The sequence below is a fragment of the Mesoplodon mirus genome (genome assembly GCF_964341445.2).
Source record: "Mesoplodon mirus genome assembly, chromosome: 3".
NCBI lineage: Eukaryota > Metazoa > Chordata > Mammalia > Artiodactyla > Ziphiidae > Mesoplodon > Mesoplodon mirus.
The window spans coordinates 130,883,238-130,906,409 of record NC_138978.1 but is presented as its reverse complement, the minus strand read 5'-3'; the positions used below and the strand labels follow the sequence as shown (position 1 = coordinate 130,906,409).

Sequence of the window (23,172 nt, the reverse complement as noted above, 5' to 3'; positions counted from 1 at the left end):
AATAAAAAACAAATGACTGAGATAGCAACAAAGACAAAAAAGAGGAATCACTTATAAGAAAATTACTCATAATAACAGGCAGGGCTTGATAATTGATAGATGTGAGTGATGAGGGAAAGAGAGAATGAGGAAGATGAATGAGTCAAAGGTAATATCGATCAGGAGAGATTTTCTGAAAACTTCTACACTGTTATCTATCCATCTTCAAGCATCTGTGCCCATTAACTCTGTCTATCTTCCTATCACCGTAGATGAAGTATATGGGTATCTAAGGCCTGTCCCTCCATTTGTGAACTGGATACACACACCCTTTTCTAATTAAAACCACTGCTCCTGAAATTGCCCCCTCTTTCTCCTGCATCACCAACTTTACCCTGTCTACTGGATCATCATACAAATATGCAATACTTTCCCTCACCAAAACCAAAAACTAAACCAAAACAAAAACCCTCTCTTGACCCCACTACCCCTCTTGCTACTATACTCACTGTCACCAACTCTTCTCCTATCCTCTCCCAAAACTTTCTCAGTCAGGATTTTACCCCCACCACTCCATTGGAACTGCTAGCCAATGTGACCAACGGCCTTGGCCTCCATATTGCTAAACTCAGTGGTCAATTCTCAGGTCTCATCTTACTTGATCTCATTAACAAGAATTGACAGTTGATTATTTCCTCCTACTTGAAATATTTTCCTTATTGGGTTTCCAGAATATCACATTTTCCTACTTTTCCTGCTACCTCACTGATAGCTCCTCCTTAATTTCTTAGTTTCTCCTTTTCTCCATGACTTCTTAATGTTGGAATGCCCCAAGGCTCAAAGCTTTCTTTTCTTTTCTCCACTTCAACTTGCTCTTTCAGTGATGTCATCCAGTCTCATGGACTCGAATGTCTCAATATATTGATAAACCCCAAAACTCTATCTTCAGCCTGAATATCCTCCATTGTATTAGTCAAATACGGCTAGGCTATGCTGCAGTAACAAACCCTAACATCTCTGTGCTTAACCTTTTTCTTGTCATAGTCTGACATATTTCCTACCTACATCATCTTGACACGGCCTCCTAGACTACCACTATGATAGGGGAAAACGAAAAAAAAAAGACTAGAGGATTTCCTGGGATATCTTAAAGGGCCAGGCCTAGAAGTGGTTTACATCATTTCCACCCACATCCAATTATATGGAACCTAATGCCATAGCCCTAATCTAACTCCAAGGTGGGCTAGAAAATGTAAACCGGCACAGGGTTATTTGGTGAGCACTAACAGTATCTGCAAAACTCTTGAACTCCAGACCCATAAATCCACTTAGATGTTGAATACATAAATCACTTTTCTATTTAGATATTGCCTAGATATATAAAACTTAACCTGTTCAAAACTGAACTCCTGATCTTACCCTCAAAATCTGCTCCATCAATAGCATTCCTCATTTCAACTGATATCAACCCTATCCTTCTGGCTCTTTGGGTCAATCTTTGGAATCACCCCTAGCCACTCTTTCTTTTATATCTTTCATTCAATACATCAGTAAATCCTATTGGCTCTATCTTCAAGATACATACAGAATCTGACTATTTGTCACCACCTGAACTGCTACCACTCTGATCCAAGCCATCACTACTCGCCTGGATTATTAAAATAGCCTTTCTGTTGGTCTCCCTGCTTCCACCCTTGCATCTATGTAGCAGCAACAGTGAGTCATTTAAAATGGTTAGAGCACCTCACTCCTAAGCTCAAAATGTATAATCACTGAGTAAAAGCCAAGTCGTTACTCTGATTTACAAAGCTCTATGTGATCTGCTGTCCCTGTTACCTTTCTCCTGGTGAGATTCACCTCACTTACTCCATTCTACTCACTTGGCCTCCTTATTGTCCCTCAGGCAAGCCAAGCAGATTCCCACCTCAGGGCCACTGTACCTGCTGCTTGCTGTCCCTGCAATGCTCTTTCCCCAGATGTTCACTTAGTTTGTTCTCTCACTTCCTTCAAGTCTTTGCCCAAATGTTACTTTCTTAATGAGACCTATGCTGACTGTCATGTTTAAAATTATAAGCTGCTGCTGCACCACCTTCACTCCTCACCTGTCTTTTTTGTTCATGGTATTTATTACCACCTAAAAAATTATACATCTTACTTATTTAACTTGTGTATTGTCTTTTCTCCTCTACAATAATGGAAGTTCCATTGAAAAGAGCTTTTTATTTATTTAGTTCACTGTTATATCCTCCAGCACCTAGATCACTGACTAGCATATAGTAAGCAATCAATAAATATTTGCTGAATGAACTCATGAATTTTATGTTTATGGCTTCCTTAAACTGGATAAATTTTAATACCATCAATTGTAATATAAAATAAAGAATAAAGGGTACGCTTACAGGGGAAGATGACTAGTTGATTTTTAGACATTTTGAATTTGAGTCTGTGTGACATCCAGAAGGAGATGTGCAATAAAATGTTAAATTGAAGCATCTGAAGTTCATGTAAACTGTCTGAGCTAGAGATATATTTGGAAGTCAGTAAAAATTTTGTGATATTAAGAATTGTTGTGGGTGATCATAAAGAATTGTTGGGTTACATAGGAGATCCAATTTTACCCCTCTTCCCTGACCAAATCATGAGTGAATTGAATAATATGAGTCAGAAGGTGAATGTTATTACTCATCACTTATTACTGACAAAAAATATATATTTACAGATGTAGCTTACATTTGCAGAAAGTAAACTTCCTGATACTATACCACTAATACTATACCTAACAGGGTTAAGAAGAATTATCTCCCCAGTCACAGGTATTGTTGATCCACTGTTGGTCTCTCATCTTGGAGGCACTTTAAATGTATAACATAAATGAGAAAAGAACATGTTATCCTACAACAAATTCACTCATAAGAAGAAAAATGTGAAGCTAAGCCAACCATGTCCAGCTTATTCTTTTCTAAGTTATCAATCATTTAAGTCAACCCACTTCCCAATGGGCAAAGTGAATAGAAGAGAAAAGATAAACCAAGAATGTTATACTCATTGAGCTCCCGCCACGTAAAAGGAAGTATCAAAAGTTGTAAGTGTTTCATTTTAACTATAATATGGAAAATAAGAAGGGTCATGAGCCAAAGATTTACCCTACTAAAAAACATAATACAAAAAAAAAAAATATTCAGAGGTAGTGAGAGGAAAAAAGAGTCTAGAAATAAGAGCCAGAAAAAAACATTCAGAGAAACACGAGGACAACATAGATTTAAACCTACCACAGATTGTGTAGTACTGTAGTATTTACTATTGAAAAAAATCTGCATATAAGCACACCCACATGTTTTAAACCCATGGTTTTTGAGGATAAACTGTATAATAGAAAAATTACTCCATTCACAATAGCAAAAATAAAATAAAGTAGAATAGATTTAATAAAAGTTGTACAAGACCTGTATAGCAAAATTTATGAAACATTATTAAATACATAGAAGAGGACTATAATACTTGAAAAACTATACCACATGTTTTGATAGAGAGACTCAGTATTATAAAGTTATCAGTTCTTCTCTAATCTATCCACAACTTAAAGGAAATTCCACTAAAATTTCATCAGGGTTTTCAGCAGAATTTAACAAGTAAGTCCTACAATTTATATAGAAAAACAATGGGCTAAAAATATTCAGACAAATATCTTCCAGAATTGAAGTTCTAGAAATGGCAAAGTAGTTTTATTTGACATACACTCTGCCCAATACCAATTATATATGCTCTAGACAAACTGTTCTTTAGAAGCATTAGAGAGCAAAAACTGCAAAAGACATGATCCTTGAAAGAAGGAAAGATTTCTAAGTAAGACTGTCCTCTGAGGTCACTTCCTAGTTTTTGGCAGGGTATGAGGGAATTGGGCTTTAACAGAAAATGACAGATCTACTGGACTTAAGAGACAGACAGTGAAGTATGTGACTGTGAAACAGCTGTAAATTTAGGTGAAAAATCTTGGAAAGGACAGCATCATGCAGGAGGAGCAACAAAATTATAGAAAACATTTTCCTCAAATTCTTGGTTAACTCTTGAACTGTGCATGTGTAAGGAAAGGAAGCAGAGATTTCAATAGTTACCTGATGCTGGGAGACAAATCTGGGCAAAGTCGCACCAACTTAGAGGGTATTAGAAAACACCTTAAGCTTTCTTCTGAAATCAAAATGGTTAGCTAAGGACAAAATGCTATGTCCTGGGGTTAAAGGTAAAACTAAACAAATGTAAAGCCTTCCAAGTCCTAAAACTAATTTTCATCAGGGTCAGGGAGATCCACCAGTTATTTATCTTCAGAAGAAGAAGAAAGAGAAGGAGAAGAAGGAGAAGGAGAGAAGGAAGAGGAAAAAGAGGAAGAGGAGGAAGAAGAAGAAAAAGAAGAACAACAATAACAACAACAACAACAAAACTCTTTAGAGGAAAATAACAAAACCCAGAGTGTCAACAATGTATAATTTTAAATGTTCAGTACAGTACAGTATTAAAAATTACTAGACATCCAAAGAAGCAGGAAATGACCCCAAATCATTAAAATGGAGTTAGTAGTAGCAGGCTACAGATGACCCAGACTCTGACTGGCATTAGCAGACAAGGACTTTAATTCAGCAAGTATAAATATGTTAAAAGATTCTCAGGAAAATTGTAGAGATTGGGTGAACAGACAGGGAATATCAGTAAAGAAATGCTAACTGGGGGCTTCCCTGGTGGCACAGTCATTGAGAGTCCGCCTGCCGATGCAGGGGACACGGGTTCGTGCCCCGGTCCGGGAGGATCCCACATGCCATGGAGTGGCTGGGCCTGTGAGCCATGGCCACTGAGCCTGCGTGTCCGGAGCCTGTACTCCGCAAAGGCAGAGGCCACAACAGTGAGAGGTCCGTGTACCACAAAAAAAAAAAAAAAAAAAAAAGAAAGAAAGAAATGTTAACTATTTTTTAAAAGAGCCAATTTGGGGACTTCCCTGGTGGCACAGTGGTTAAGAATCAGCTTGCAAATGCAGAGGACATGGGTTCAAGCCCTGGTCCGGGAAGATCCCACATGCTGCAGAGCATCTAAACCTGTGTGCCACAACCACTGAGCCTGTGCTCTAGAGCCCATGAGCCACAACTACTGAAGCCCACATGCTTAGAGCCTGTGCTCCACAAGAAAAGTGAAAGAGCGGCATGGACATATATACACTACCAAACGTGAGGTAGATAGCTAGTGGGAAGCAGCCGCATAGCACAGGGAGATCAGCTCGGTACTTTGTGACCGCCTGGAGGGGTGGGATAGGGAGGGTGGGAGGGAGACGCAAAAGGGAGGGGATATGGAAACATATGTATATGTATAACTGATTAAATTTGTTATAAAGCAAAAAAATAAAATAAAATAAACCAGTGAAGAAAAAAAAAAAAAAAGAAGAGAAGCCCCCACAATGAGAAGACCATGCACCACAATGAAGAGTAGCCCCCACTCGCCGCAACTAGAGAAAACCCGTGTGCAACAATGAAAACCCAATGCAGCCAAAAATAAATGGATTTTAAAAAGAGTCAGTTTGGAATGCTAGAATAAAAGCAAATACAGTATCTGAAATTTAAAAATAAAAATTAATAGGATGGACTTAATAGGAAGTTAGACAAAGCAGATAAAAAGATTAATGAAAATAAAGATAGTTCAATGGAAATTATCCAAATTATACCACAGGAAAGAAATTTTTTAAATTACATGTTTCAATGACCTATGGAACAATATCAAGCAATCTAACTTAAATAGAATTGGAGAATATTTTTTTAAGAAATATTGACTGAAATATATCCAAAGTTGGTGATAAATATTAGCCCATGGATCCCAGAAGCTCAATAAACACCACATCTAGGCACAACATAGACAAATGCTGAAAGCTAAAGATAAAGAGAAATGCTTAAGAGCAGCTAGACAGGGAAAAAATGATACATTACATGCAGGGGAACAAAGAAAGAATTACAGCAAACTTTTCACCAGAAATAGTAGAGGTCAGTAATTAAACTCAAAAGCTTCTACATGGCAAAGGAAACCATAAACAAAGTGAAAAGACAACCTACAGAATGGGAGAAAATATTTGTAAATGATGTGACCAACAAGGGATTAGTCTCCAAAATTTACAAAGAGTTCATGTGGCTCAATATCAATAAAACAAATGACCCAATCAAAAAATAGGCAGAAGACCTAAATAGATATTTCTCCAAAGAAGACATACAGGTGGGCAAGAGGTACATGAAAAGATGCTCAACATCACTAATCATTAGAGAAATGCAAACCAAAACTACAATGAGATATCACCTCACACCAATCAGAATGGCCACCATCAAAAAACCTGCAAACAATAAATAATGGAGAGGGTGTGGAGAAAAGGGAACCCTCCTACACTGTTGATGGGAATGTAAATTGGTACAGCCACTATGGAGAACAGTATGGAGGTTCCCTAAAAAACTAAAAATAGAGCTACCATATGATCCAGCAGTCCCACTCCTGGGCATATATCTGGAGAAAACCATAATTAGAAAAGATATATGTACCCCAATGTTCATTGCAGCAGTATTTACAATACCAGGACATGGAAACAACCTAAATGTCCATCAATGGAGGAATGGATAAAGAAGATGTGGTACATATATACAATGGAATATTACTCAGCCATAAAAAAAAGAATGAAATGCCATTTGCAGCAACATCGATGAACCTGGAGATTATCATACTAAGTGAAGTAAGTCAGACAGAGAAAGAAAAATATCATGACATCACTTATATGTAGAATCTTAAAAAAATTATACAAATAAACTTATTTACAAAACAGAAACAGACTTACAGACTTAGAGAATGAACTTATGGTTACCAGGGGGAGGGGTGGAGGAGGGTGGGGGGAATAGATTAGGAGTTTGGGATTGACATGTACACACTGCTATATTTAAAATAGATAACCAACAAGGGCCTACTGTATAGCACAGGGAACACTGCTCAATATTCTGTTATAAAATAAATGGGAAATAATATGAAAAAGAATAGATACATGTATATGTATAACTGAATCACTTTGCTGTACACCTGAAACTAACATTATTAATCAACTATACTCCAATATAAAATAAAAATTTATTATTCATCAGCTATACTCCATTAATCAACTATACTCCATTATAAATTATTATAAATCAACTATACTCCAATATAAAATAAAAATTTATTAAAAATCTTAAAAAAAAAGAAACAGTAGAGGTCAGGTAACAATAGAATGGCATTTTTAAGTGCTGAAGGATAAAAGAACTAGCAAGTTAACTATTAAATTAACCATAGTATTATCCTATGATCTAGCAATTTCACTTCTGGCTATATATCCAAAAGAGGTGAAAGGAGAGACTGGAACAGATATTTGTACATCATATTCTTAAGCAGCATATAAGCAGCATATAGTCATATTCTTAAGCAGCATATAACACTTGGAAGCAACCCAAGTGTCCATTGACAGATAAACAGATAAACAAAATGTGATACATATCTACAATGGAGTATTATTCAGCCTTAAAGAGGAAGGCAATTCTTACACATGCCTCACCATGCATGAACCTTAAAGACATTATGCTAAAAGAAACATACCAGTCACCAAAGGACAAATGCTGTATGATTCCACTTTCATGAGGTACCAAGAGTAGTTAATTCATAGAAAGTAGAATGGTGCTTTCCAGGGGTTGTAGGATAAGGGGAATGGCAAGTTATCATTTAATGGGTAAGAAGTTTCCCTTGCAGAACATTTGATCCTGTCTAAAATGTCCATAAGACATTTGATCCAAAAGATATTTGGTCCATGCCAAAAAGTTCTTGAAATGTGGTTCTGGTCCAAAACATTCATGAAAATATTCAGTCTCTGCCAAATAGTTTTGACAGGACCAAATATCAAGGACTTTTTGATGTGGACAAAATGTCTCCAGAGATGTTTTGGACAGGACCAAATGTGACCAAATATAAAGAGCATTTTGGCATAGATCAAATGTGTTATGGACATTTTGGACAGGACCAAATGGTCCTGCAAATATCAAAGAAGGACATTTTGGGATGGACCAAATATATTATGGACATTTTGGACAGTATTAAATGTCTGCTAACTGGAATTTCAGTTTTGAAAGATGAAAAGATTATGGAGACAGATGGTCGTGATCATACAACGAAGTTTTATGTTTAATGCCACTGAACTGTATATTTTAAAAATGGTTAAAATGCTAATTTTTACATTGTGCATATTTTTCATGATAAAAAAAATTTGGTGAGAGGAGATCGAGATGGTGGAATAAAAGGACATGGACTCTCCCTCGCCCCCACCCCATGAACACATTGAAAATACAGCTACATGTGGAAAATTCTCACTGAAAACTAGCTGGAGACTGACAGAAAGACTCCTATACAACCAAGGCTGTCAGAAAGATCCACGCAGAATTGGGTAGGAAGGGAAGAAAAGTGATCAGGTCAGGACCTGTGAACCTGGGAGGGGATTCAGAGGAGAAAGGAGGTTACATGGATGAAGATCCTCCCTAGGGAGTGAGCAGTTCAAACCACCTATTGGGTGCCCGAGCCCTGGGGTCCAACACTGTGAAGACGAGGCCCCTTGGCTGGTTGGAGGGCCAGTGAGACTAACAGAAGGACTGTAGGAAGCCTGACCTCCACTCATGAGGAGAACACACTTGCTTGCTCCTGAAGCAGGGTGTAGAGAGTGGATTGAGACTGCACAGGTGGCTGGCTGGTCTCCCATGATGCCCCAGCACACATCCTAGCCTGAGCCAAATGACCATTTGAGTCCTGCTCGTTTCGTGACACAATTCCACACCTTGGCTAGGATGGCAGAGGCCAAAGGGAGGCTCATCTGTGAGGGACAAAGGAGGTTCGGACTCAAAGCAGTGTCTGAGTGGGGGCAGCCATTACTGGCACTTTCACAGGCAGCACATTGGAAGCAGTCCAGGTGTCTGACCCCAGCCAGACCACCACAGCCTGTACCCTGACACATGCCGAGCATCCATGCTAGCCCCTCTTATTCCAGCACTGCTTCCTTCTGGGATGAGGGTTCCAGTGCTGGGAGGCAGGAGAGCACACTCTTAAAGGGAACAGAGCCAGCTCAGACCCAAACTTCAGGGCTTCTGAAGCCCTGAAGCAACTTGGGATTCGACCCCTCCCTTTATAGGGCAGAGGAGAAGCCCTGGCTTACACCTGGCTCTGGTCCTACCATCTCCAGTCCCACTTCCTACCAAGGTAATGGTGGCCAATACACCCTGCAAAAAGATAGGACTTGGTTCACTTCAGATCCAACTCTCCCACCAAAGCCACTGGGCACATGCACACTGTATAGGGATGCTCTCATAAAGGGACACCCCTTCAAGACTGCAATAGGTAACTGTTTCATCTAATTTCATACACACAGAGAGAGTTGAGCAAAATGAGAATACAGAGGAATTTGTTTCAATTGAAAGAGCAACAGATAAACCCCTGAAAAAACAACCAGTGAAAAAGAGGTAAACAATTTACCAGATAAAGAGTCAAAGCATTAGTAATAAGAATGCTAACTGAATTAGGAAAAAGAATAGATGAACAGAGTGAGAGTTTTAACAAGGAACTAGAACATGAAAAAGAACCAGTCAGAACTGAAGAATATGATAACTGAAATGAAAAACACAGTAGAAGGAATGAACAGCAGACTAGGTGATATAGAAGAATGTGGAAAAATAGGCAGAACACTCTATGACATAAATCACAGCAAGATCCTTTTTGACCCACCTAGAGAAATGGAAATAAAAACAAAAATAAACAAATGGGACCTAATGAAACTTAAAAGCTTTTGCACAGCAAAGGAAATCATAAACAAGACCAAAAGACAACCCTCAGAATGGGAGAAAATATTTGCAAATGAAACAACTGACAAAGGATTAATCTCCAAAATTTACAAGCAGCTCATGCAGCTCAAAAACAAAAAAACAAACAACCCAATCCAAAAATGGGCAGAAGACCTAAACAGACATTTCTCCAAAGAAGATATACAGATTGCCAACAAACACATGAAAGAACGCTCAACATCATTAATCATTAGAGAAATGCAAATCAAAACTACAATGAGATATCATCTCACACCAGTCAGAATGGCCATCATCAAGAAATCTAGAAACAATAAATGCTGGAGAGGGTGTGGAGAAAAGGGAACACTCTTGCACTGCTGGTGGGAATGTGAATTGGTACAGCCACTATGGAGAACAGTATGGACGTTCCTTAAAAAACTACAAATAGAACTACCATATGACCCAGCAATCCCACTACTAGGCATATACCCTGAGAAAACCATCATTCAAAAAGAGTCATGTACCAAAATGTTCATTGAAGCTCTATTTACAATAGCCAGGAGATGGAAACAACCTAAGTGTCCATCATCGGATGAGTGGATAAAGAAGATGTGGCACATATATACAATGGAATATTACTCAGCCATAAAAAGTAACGAAATTGAGTTATTTGTAGTGAGGCGGATGGACCTAGAGTCTGTCATACAGAGTAAAGTAAGTCAGAAGGAGAAAGACAAATACTGTATGCTAACACATATATATGGAATCTAAGAAAAAAATGTCATGAAGAACCTAGGGGTAAGACGGGGATAAAGACACAGACCTACTAGAGAACAGAATTGAGGATATGGGGAGGGGGAAGGGTAAGCTGTGACAAAGTGAGAAAGTGGCATGGACATATATACACTACCAAACATAAAATAGATAGCTAGTTGGAAGCAGCAGCATAGCACAGGGAGATCAGCTCGGTGCTTTGTGACCACCTAGATGGGTGGGATAGGGAGGGTGGGAGGGAGGGAGACGCAGGTGGGAAGAGATATGGGAACATATGTATATGTATAACTGATTCACTTTGTTATAAAGCAGAAACTAACACAACACTGTAAAGCAATTATACTCCAATAAAGATGTAAAAAAAAAAGAAGAATGCATAAGTGATCTGGAAGATAGAATAATAGAAATCACCCAATCAGAAGAGCAAAAAGAAAAAAAATTAGAACAGTTTTAAGGGATCTTTGAGACAGCGTCAAGCATATCAACATGCACATTATAAGGTTCCCAGAAGAAGAGAGAAAGAAGAGGGTTGAAAATGTATTTGATGAAATATGGCTGAAAAATTCCCAAACCTGAAGAAGGAAACAGATATCCAGGTTCAGAAAGCACAGAGGGTCCCAAACAAAATAAACTCAAACAGACCCAAACTGAGACATATCATAATTAAAATAGCAAAGGTTAAAAATAAAGAGAGAATTCTAAAGGTAACAAGAGAAAAACAAAAAGTCATATACAAGGGAACACCCATAAGGCTATCAGCTGATATTTCTGCAGAAACTTTGCAGGCCAGAAGGGAGTGGCATGATCTATACAAAGTGCTAAAAGGGAACAATCTTCAATCTAGGATACTTTGCCCATCATGATTATTATTTAGAATTGAAGGATAGATAAAGAACTTCTCAGACTAGCAGAAACTAAAAAAGTGCATTAATACTAAATCTACCCTAAAAGAAATGTTAAAGAGTCTTCTTTAAGTGGAAAAGAATAGGCTATAACAAGAAGAAAGAATCTACAGGAAAGGAAAAAAAGGAATCTATAGTAAAGACAAGTATATAGTAAGGGCTGAGGATCAACCACTGAAATAAGCTAGTATGAAGATTAAAAAACAAAAAATATAAAATCAACAATAACTACAATAATTAGTAAAGGGATAAACATGAAGATACAAAATATGACATCAAAACCAAAAATGTGGTGGAAGGAAGTAAAAACTGTAGATCTTTTAGATTGTGCTTGAACTTAAAGGACTACCTGTTTAAAACAGATGTAGTTATAGGTCAATATGTTGGAACCTTGTGGCAACCACAAATCAGAAACATATACTAGATACATGGAAACTAGAGAAAAAGGAACAAAAACATACCACTAAAGACAATCATCAAATCACAAGGGAAGAAACTAAAAGAACCGAGAAGAACTACAAAAACAACCAGAAAACAAGTAACAAAACCACATTAATACATACCTATCAATAACTACTTTAAATGTCAATGGACTAAATGCACTAATCAAAAGACATAGGTCAGTGATTGGATTAAAAAACAAGACCCATCTATATGCTGCTTATAAGACATGCACTTCAGAACTAAAAACACACACAAACTGAAAATGAGGGGATGGTAAAAGATACTTCATGCAAATGGAAACAACAAGAAAGCAGGGATAGCAATACTCATATCAGGCAAAATAGACTTTAAAACAAGGTCTATAATAAAAGACAAAGAAAGGCATTATATATGATAAAGGAATCAATACAAGAAGAGAATGTTACACTTGTTAACATACATACACCTAATATAGGAGCACCTAGATATATCAGGCAAATATTAACAGACATAAAGGGAGAAACTGACAATAATACAATAAGAGTAGGGGACTTTAACACCCCACTTACATCAATGGACGAATCACCAGACAGAAAATCAATAAGGCAACAGTGGTCTTAAATGACACAATAGACCAATTGGACTTAATAGACATCTACAGGACATTCCATTCAAAACCAGCAGAATACACATTCTATTCAAGTGCACATGGAATGTTCTCAAGAATAGATCACGTGCTAGGCCAAAAAACAAGTCTCAACAAATTTAGAAGGACAGAAATTATATCAAGCATTTTTTTCTGACCACAACAGTATGAAACTAGAAATCAAGCACAGGAAGAAAAATGGGAAAAGCACAAACACGTGGAGATTAAACAACACACAAGTAAAAAAACCAATGAGTCAATGCAAAAAATCAAAGAGGAAATCAAAAACTACTTGAGACAAATGAAAATGGAAACACAACTTTCCCAAATCTATGGGATGCAGCAAAAGCAGTTCTAAGAAGGAAGTTTATAGCAATACAAGCCTACCTCAAGAAATAAGAAAAATCTCAAATAAACAACCTAGCCTATCACCTAAATGAATTAGAAAAAGAGAAATAAACAAAGCCCAAAATAAGCAGAAGCAAAAAAATAATAAAGATCAGAGAGAAAAATAAATAAAATAGAGACCAAGAAAAAATAGAAAAGATCAATAAAAGCAACAGCTGGTTTTTGGAAAACATAAACAAAATTAATGAACCTTTAGCCAGGCTCATCTAGAAGAAAAGAGAGTACCCAAATAAAATAAGAAATTAATGAGAAGAAACAACAACCAATATCACAGAGATACAAAAAATCATAAGAGAATACTATTAACAGTTATATGCCAACAAATTGTACAACCTAGAAGAAATGGACAAATTTGTAGAAACATACAACCTTCCATGACTGGATCAGGAAGAAATAGACAATCAATCTGAACCAACTTATCACTAGTAATGAAATTGAATTTTTAATTAAAAAAACTCCCAGGAAACAAAAGTCTAGGACTGAAGAGCTTCACAGGGGAATTCTACCAAACACACAAAGAAGAGCTAATATCTATCCTTTTCAAACTATTCCAAAAATTGGAACACTCCCAAATTCATTCTTCATGGCCACAATTACCCTGATACCACCCCAGACAAAGACACTACAAAAAAGAGAATTACAGGCCAACATCTCTGATGAATTTAGATGCAAAAATCCTCAACAAAATATTAGCAAAGTGAATTCAACAATATATAAAATGATCAAGTGTGATTTATTCCAGGGATGCAAGAATGGTTCAATATTCACAAATCAATCAATGTGAAACACCACATTAACAAAAGAGAGGATAACGGTCATATAATCATCTCAATAGGCTCAGAGAAAGCATTTGACAAAATTCAACATCCATTCATGATAAAAACTCTCATCAAAGTGGGTATAGGGGGAACATATTTCAAAATAATAAAGGCCATTTATGACAAACCCAGAGCTAACATCACACCCAATGAAAGCCTTTCCTCTAAAATCAGGAACAAAGCAAAGATGCCTACTCTCAACACTTCTATTTAACATAGTATTGGAAGTCCTAGCCATAACAATCAGACAAGGAAAAGAAACAAAAAGCATCAAATTGGAAGAAATAAAACTATTACTATTTGCAGATGACATGATACTATATGTAGAAAATCCTAATGTCTCCACCAAAAAAAGCTATTAGAACTAATTAATGAATTCAGTAAAGTTGCAGGGTACAAGATTAATATATAGAAATCTGTTGTTTTTCTATATACTAATAATGAACTATCAGAAAGAAAAAGCAAGAAAGCAATCAAGTTTAAAATTATATCAAAAAGAATAAAATACCTAGGAATAAACTTAACCAAGGAGGTGAAAGACCTATACTCTGAAACCTATAAAACATTGATGAAGGAAATTGAGGATGATACAAAGAAATGGAAAGATATCCTGTGTTCTTGGACTGGAAGAAGTAATATTAAAATGTTCATACTATTCATACTACCCAAAGCAATCTACATATTTAATGCAATCCCTGTCAAAATACCTATGACATTTTTCACAGAACTAGAACAAATCACCCTAAAATTTATATGGAACCACAAAAGACCCTGAATAATAGCCAAAGCAATCTTGAGAAAAATGAACAAATCTAGAAGGATCACACTCCCTCACTTCAGACTATACTACAGAGCTATAGTAATCAAAACAGCATGGTACTGGCACAAAAACAGATATATAGGTCAATGAAACAGAATAGAGAGCCCAGAAATAAACCCACACACTTATGGTCAATTAATCTATGACAAAGGAGGCAAGAAAATGAAGAAAAGAGAGTCTCTTCAAGAAGTGGTGCTGAGAAAACAGGACAGCTACATGCAAAAGACTGAAATTAGAACATTTCCTCACACCATATACATCAATGAAATCAAAATGGATTAAAGACCTAAATGTAGGACCTTAACCGTAAAAATTCTAGAAGATAACATAGGCAGAACACTCTTTGACATGAACAGTAGCAATATTTTTTTGGATATGTCTCCTAAGGAAAAAGAAACAAAAGCAAAAATAAACATATGGGGTCTAATTCAAACTTAAAAGCTTTTGCACAGCAAAGGAAACCACTGACAAAACAAAACTACAACCTACAGAATGGGAGAAAATATTTGCAAATGATATGACCAATAAGGGGTTAGTATCCAAAATATATAAACAATTCATACAACTCAATATCCAAAAAAATAACCACATTACAAAATGGGCAGAAGACCTGAATAGACATTTTTCCAAAGAAGACGTACAGATGGTAAACAGGCACATGAAAATACGCCCAACATTGCTAATTATTAGAGAAATGCAAATCAAAGCCACAATGAAATATCACCTCACACCTGTCAGAATGGCTACCATCAGAAAGTCTACAAATAAGAAAGGTTGGTGAGGATGCAGAGAGAAGGGAGCATTTGTACACTGTTGGTGGAATGTAAATTGGTGCATCCACTATGGAAAACAGTACAGAGTTTCCTCAAAAAACTAAAAATAGACTACCATATGATCCAGCAGTTCCACTGGTGGATATATATACAAAGAAAATGAAAACACTGATTTGAAAAGATACATGCATCCCAATGTTTATAGTAGCATTATTTATAATAGCCAAGATATGGAAGCAACCTAAGTGTCCATTAACAAATGATAATGAAGAAGTGGTACACACACACACACACACACACACACACTGGAATATTACTTAGCCATAAAAAAAGAATGAAATTCTGTCATTTGCAACAACATGGATGGACCCAGAAAATATTATTCCTAGTGAAATAAGTCAGAGAGAGAAAGGCAAATACTCTATGTTATCACTTATACGTAGAATCTAAAAAATAAAAGAAACAAATGTATATAACAAATCAGAGACACTCACAGATATAGAAAACAGAAACCTTTGTTTTTCAGTGGAGGGGGAAAAGGGGAGAGGCAAGATAGGGGTATGGGATTACGAGACACAAACTACTATGTATAAAATAAATAAGCAACAAGGATATATTGTACAGCACAGGGAGTATAGCCATTACTTTGTAATAACTTTAAATGGAGTTATTTAAATAATCTATAAAATCATAGATTAATCTATAAGATTATTTAGATTAATAGTTAAATAATAGTTAGTTAAATAATCTCTAAAAATATTGAAATACTACCTCACACCTGTCAGAATGGCTATCATCAAAAAGTCTACAAATGATAAATGTTGGTGAGGATGTGGAGAGAAGGGAAGTTTTGTACACTGTTGGTGGAATGTAAATTGGTGCATCCACTATGGAAAACACTACGGAGGTTCCTCAAAAAACTAAAAGTAGAACTACCATATGATCCAGCAATTATGTTGTACACCTTAAACTAATATAATACAGTAAGTCCCCTACATATGAACCTTCAACTTTCAAAGATGCGAACGTGCGTTCGCATGTCCAATCACGTAAGTTAATTCACGTGTCTGGTGTACTTTGTCATGTGTGTGCATGCTTTACAAGTGGTTGTGCTTTTGTGTACTTTACTGTGCTGTACTGTGTAGAACCGTAGTACAGTATCTTTATTTCAAGCCCAGGATTCTGGAAGCAAGTGTAAAACCAGCAGTGATGTAGCTGGTACTACTGTACTTTTCAAGGTACTTTACTGTAAGATTAAAAATGTTTTCTTATTTTTTTGTGTTTCTTTGCTTTTATGTATTATTTGTGTGAAAAGTATTATAAACCTATTACAGTACAGTACTATATAGCCAATTGTGTTAGTTGGGTACCTAGGCTAACTTTGTTGGACTTACAAATAAATTGGACTTACAAAACAAATTGGACTTACGACCTCACTCTCAGAATGGAACAGGTTCATATGTAGGGGACTTAACTGTATTGTAAATCGACTATACTTCAATTTTTAAAAATCTGCAGTGGAAGACACCATAAACAAAGTAAAAAAGACAGATGGTTGAAATGTTTATTTATGGTATCTTTTAAGTACAGATTTTTAAAAATTGTGGTGAAATATATGTAAGGTAAAATACAGTGAACATTTGGATGAATACCCTGTGTATTTAGACAATGGAATGCCAAATAGCAGTTAAAATGAATGAACTAGGATTCTTGTAAGGGGGAATCAAATGATCAGCCATGAAGTTCAGGTTGGATAGGGAAGGAAGAGAGACGAGGAAGGACCTGCTGAGGAAAACAGAGATCAAGAGACTGGAAATTTCTATGGCTTTATCTCAAAACCTAATAATGAGTGGAAAAAAAAAAACATCACCAAAAGATATTCACAGTATAATATCATGTATGTATATTTTCAAACCCATAAATCAATACTATATATGATTTGTGGATACATTTACATACAAGTAAAGTATAAAACCAGGATGGAAATGATAAGTAATAATTTTCACATTATTTTCTGTGTTATTCTGCATATATGAAATATTTCCTAATTAAAAAAAATAAGTGCCTAAGCTACAGGCGCAAGGTCCATGAAGAAAACTGGGGAAGTAGAATCAAATGCCCACATGGCAAAGTTGAAAGGACAATTCATCCTCTGAGACTTGGAGGGAAGGAGTAAAAATAAATGCAGAAAGTGACTGGTTTGGAAATAGGAATGTAGGAGTTGAGAAAGGTCATGTCTGATAGCCTCGATTTACTTACATGAAGTAGAAAGGAGGACCACCTCTAAACTGAGAGAAGGGAGGGGTTGAGGAGGGTCTTTGAGGAGAATGTCAAAGGTCACTGAGGGTAATATGAGAAGGGGCTGGCTAAGGGCCAGTAAAAAGATTACTGGACAACACCAAAGGCACAACTGAGGTAAGATACCATGAGTGGGTCCAATCCTCACACACACTGAATGTCTGAGTAGCACATGCACAGATGAAGAAGTCATAGGTATCATCCAATGTTTAGGTTAGATATTACATGCAAAGGGAAGAACAGTTGAGTGCATCCAGGATGCTAATGAGAGAGCAGGTCAGATGATCAACCATGAGACTGGGCTGATTGGGGAAGGAAGAGCAGTTAGAAAGGAACTTCTGTGTAGCAGGAAAGCAGACAGGAAACAGAGGACTGGAAGTACCTGTGAGGTCAAGGGGCAGGTGAGAGGATGTGAAAGATGGAAGATGTTGGGGTCAGAAAGTGGACTTTTGGAGCAGCACTACTTTGGACTATTGTGGCAGTACTTTTCCCTAGGGGTAACTTTTTGTATCTCTGCAACAAGGAATCACTTGATAAAGCTTGTTGCCTCCAATTCTTCTAGGATAATCGATTGAATAGTTGAGGTTAACTACAGAGGGGCAGTCAGATCAATAAGGCTCAGTGTTCAATTCAACTGAACTATAGCAATACATAGTTGATAATCCGGTGTTCAATTAGGTATTTATCAGAGGCAAATTTGGGTGCTAATTAATTAAGCCTTGAGAAAACAGGCAGACATGGGTAGTCACTAGGAAATTAGTGTGTGGACTAGGTCTCTAAATTATAATAAATGCCTTACCTTTGTAGAGAATGGCTCAGGAACAAGGTTGGGCAGAATTTTACAGATAAAACAATAACAGATTCACTATCAAACATTAATAAGAATAAAGCAAGTCCTAGGAGTATGATCCACCTAGGAATATGTCATCCCACCTGCCTCTTTGCTTTCTTAATTCCCATGACAACCCATCCTAAACCAAAATTTGGTGCTACAGAAGCAACCCAGAGGAAACAGTGGGACATAATTGCTCTACTGTGATGCAGGAAGTTCAGTAACAGGTAACAGGGGTGCTACTCAAGATTTGTTTTAATCAGATATGGTAAGACACACAGACGTGGAAATGACTGTCATGAAGGAAGGTATATATTGTAAATACCGATCCCAAGAAACAGGAGGCACAGCACACCATGTAGGGCCTCAGAAGGAAGCACCAGGGTCTGTCAGGAGACAGAGGAAGTGAGGGGAAAACAGAGGTAAGAGTCTTTATTGTGTTTTCTGTGGGAAGGAATGGATGAGACAGGGTAAGCAGGTTTAGGATTGGCTATTTTGAGTAATATCTGTGGGCTCTGGGTGTAAATACTGTCTTGTTGTCTAGTATCTGATCTTGGGGTGATTAGGGCAGGTAGATAGTGGCCCAGTGTGACAACCCATAAAAGAGGTGGCTGGGGGTATGGGCTCTGGATTGGTTGGTTTGCATATGAAAGGCATTCCTAGGAGAGCTGTTTACTATCTCTAGGAGTTAACCCTGGGAAGGGCATCCCTCCAAGGTAAGCAAGGCCCTAGACATTAAAGCATCACATTACAGAAAGTAAAAGACAAGGCTAATACAATGGGCTATCTAGAGTGACCACACAGGACTGAAAACATATGTGTCTAATGGATCAACAGAGAGGTCTCTCCTTCCCAACTCCCAAAGTGGAACTGCAATAGCGGAGAAGTTACAAATTGTAGGGAGAAGTTACAAAATATAGTAACATTCATGAATCTCTCAGGTTTAATTAGTATTATATCTCACATTAATGAAGTTTAATGAAAATAAGCCATGCTTACACAGGCAAGTATTTTGGTCCCATATTCTCAATGAAATACATAGAACATCAAAGATCATTATAAGCCCAGAAAGTATGTCATGCAATTTACCCTTATTGCCACTAGATGACACTGTAGCTTATTGCTTTTGTGATTGTCAAAAGATGCCTGCTCAGAGTTCAGTTAAGACCTTTTTTATTTAAATAAAACATAGGGCTTTGCAACTAGTTCTTATTAATTCAAGAATCTGATGGCTTTCAGAAGATGTGGTCAAACATGCTGCACCTTCCAAAGCTCCTAGAATTAGAGCTTTGCCCAAATCTCTGAAACTGTATAGAAAATTGTGTGCATGCCCACACACGTGTGCATTTTCCTGTGGGGAGGGTCCAGAGCTCTCATTAGAGTTTAGAGTTCTCTATAACCCCCATCACATTCCAAGAAAGAAGTGAAGAACCACTGCCCCAATCCCCACTTAACCACACCTGAGTTCATCTCTATGATTTCTAAAAACTAATTAAAGATAGAAATAGCTTCTCAGATAACACTTTCTGACACTTAAAAATGTTTTCTTCTCAATTTGTGAGAAAGGAACAAAAACTGTTTTTCATGACCATAGTTGGATGGTAGTGAGTTATAGCCGACCTGCAAAGCTAGACAGAATGACTGCAAAGTCAGGCAGAGATCTGGGCAGTGAGTAAGGGGACACTGTGAAGCATCTGCTGTTTTTTATGAATAGACACAGAGATGTGAAGCAAGAAAATATATCAGACACTGAGGCAACCTGCCTGAGACCAAGGTCCTAAGTGAAATTTCCATCCAAGGGGTGTGGGGGACAATTTCATTCAGAAAAATGGGCAATAACTGATGGAGAAGGAAGGCATGTAACCATTTTTAAAACAGTCAAGCTCTGGTATTCAAAGGTATGACTTTATCAGTAACTGACTTTAGCTTTTTTCTCAACGCCCTATTTTCATATGGTAGCAGAAAAAATCATAACAATTTGAAGTAATACATCTCTTTTAAAACTTACTGAGTTTGGGGTAAATACTGTAAGCTCAGTGGGACTTATGTCTCCAGTCCTGACATCAGGGGAGTGGGCACCCTGTCCATGTTGGACTGTCTGCTGGTGTCTGCTGTTGGTGGAAGTCATCATGCATTCTCTGAGCAGGGGTTGTGCATGAATATAGCTCCAGGGAGCTTACGACTGTTTCTGCTTCTCAACCCCACCTCAACTCTTACTGAAGCTGCTGATCCTCTAACACTTAGCCACATCTTCCAGCTGGTTCCTCCAGAGAGATCTGTACCTCCTCAGTTCTTTTTTTTTTTGCGGTACGCGGGCCTCTCACCGCTGTGGCCTCTCACGTTGCGGAGCACAGGCTCCGGACGCGCAGGTTCACGGGCCTTGGCTCACGGGCCCAGCTGCTCTGCGGCATGTGGGATCTTCCCGGACCGGGGCACGAACCCGTGTCCCCCGCATCAGCAGGCGGACTCTCAACCATTGCACCACCAGGGAAGCCCCTCAGTTCTAATCATAGTAGTTCTGTGCTTTAATTCTCTGGTACATAACAGGCACCCAAAGAGTATTTGCTGATTAAGTAACACCAAGGAACCCTTGCTTTGCCCTTCCTCCATTCATTGCTCCCTTCCATCTTTCTCCCTGCTACCGGCCATGACAGCATGGCCTCACCTACTCACCTTATCAATACACGGTTCCTATCAAACTGAAGAGAACTTATGGTTCCAACTGTTAAAAAAGTGAACATTTTCTGCTTCGTTACTATGAGATTTATTTTGAGAGCTGAAGGAAACCTATACAGTAAGTACTGTTATTATTTTGCAGATAAGAAAGTTGAGGCTTCAAGAGTTTACATAACTTCCCCAGGGTCACAAAACTAAGTGATAAAGACAGGATTCAAACCTAAGCACATCTGTCTTGAGAGCTGGAGCTTTTAGCCCTTCTGCACTAAACTATTATTTTTGTGTTTGCTGTTTCTTTCAGATACAATGACAGTGGCTATGTTGAAGATGTTGAAGTAAATTTCATAGTGTGGGAAATACATGGCAGGGATGACTATAGCTTTAACAACACTATGAAGAAGGTATGACATTTGGGATTTAAACAGAATTTAGCATGCAATTAGATGTCTTTCTATTTTAAATCTATATATAAATTATCTAAGGAAAACAGAACCAGGCAGCTGTAGGTAGGAAAAAAAATATGACCTATATTGAATTCTATGACTATGAAAATTCATTTATGAAAAAAGAAATCACTGTCCTATAGAACGGACTTAAAGGGGTCAGAAAAGATAATGTTTATAGTAGGATGATGTAATTATTGATTAATATTTTATTTTCTCTCCACATTGTATTTAATGTTTGATTATTTACAGGCCTTCATTTCACTCTCAGACATTCATCACATTTGTGCTAAATCAAATGGACACACTCTAGGCTTCATCTCACTTTGACTTCTTTGCAGCATTTGACCCACTGACCGTGGCTTCACTGTCCCCACACTCTCCTGGTTTTCCTTCATCCTCCATGACTGGTCATTCTCAGCCTCTACAGTGAATCCCCTTTATTCTTCCTGTTCACTTTGCAGGCCACAGCAGAAAGGGCTTCCTACTCCAAATCACCACACTTCACTCCCATCCTTTCTATGTGGGGCTTTTTGCCCTTGAGGGCCTCCCATCATTATGGAGCCTCTCTAGAAGTTACCAGCATTGACTCCTGAGATTTGTCAGAGATCTCATACAAAACCAGGGATGACTCCTTCCAAAGTAACTTTCTCATCTACCAGAGACCTTAATTCTCCAAGAAGTAGAACCTATGCGGGTGACAACAAAGAGACCTGAATTCCACCTGCTACTCCCCTCCACATTACTGCAATTATGTGACCAAACAAATCCATCCCATCACACATTCCTGCCTCATTCACAACTAAGTCGGACTATGTCACTGATTCTTATCACTGGAGTATGAGCAGAAGTTATATGTGTCCAGGATGAAGTACTTAAGAACTTCACATGCACCTCCATGCTTCCCATCTTCCTTCACATGTCAATATATTAGAGCAATGATTAAAGATGGAGTAGACATGAACTGGATGAAGGGGATAAGGGACTTCAAGAAGCCACTAGATTTTTTAAAGTCTGAGTTTTTAATCTACTTTTTTGAGGAGAGTCATCCATAGGAGCCATTTAACCAGGGACATCTGCATTGGATTATGTGTGATCAAGAATTAAAATTTAATGTGTAAAACCCCTGAGGGTTGGAGTTATTATTGCAGCAAAGCCAACAAATATATCTCCTCCTATTAAAATTACATATAAATGCAAACATTTCAGTCTCTGAACCCTTTAGCTCTCTCTTTCCCACTACTCTTCTGCCTCTTTTTCTCACACAATCTAGATATCTACTTTTTCTCACACAATCTAGATATCTCTAGATATCTAGAGGAACCCTCTGCTTCTTCCATTTTTCTTCCTTCATTGCCTATCTAACTTGAGCTCCACAGTTCAGTCCTTCAGCTATTGTCTTCCCAATGCCTATATGTCACTTTCCCCGGTATTGTTCTTGTTTAGTGTTACGCAAATTTAAACATTAATCTTTCTGCCTTATCCATGCCAATATCTGAGCTACTAATCACTTCTAGAAAAAAAATTAA

The 23,172-nt window shown here is 37.6% G+C and overlaps 1 protein-coding gene across 1 annotated transcript in view; it reads left to right on the top strand.

Annotated features, from left to right (window-relative positions):
* The window catches only part of CATSPERE (catsper channel auxiliary subunit epsilon), a gene marked incomplete at its 3' end in the record, with an annotated part of 244,905 nt that overhangs the window by 193,289 nt on the left and 28,444 nt on the right, over positions 1-23,172 (top strand). The window contains exon 18 of the mRNA XM_082615756.1: positions 21,502-21,601. Coding sequence (XP_082471882.1) covers positions 21,502-21,601 — 100 coding nt within the window. The remainder of the gene's footprint in view (positions 1-21,501; positions 21,602-23,172) is intronic.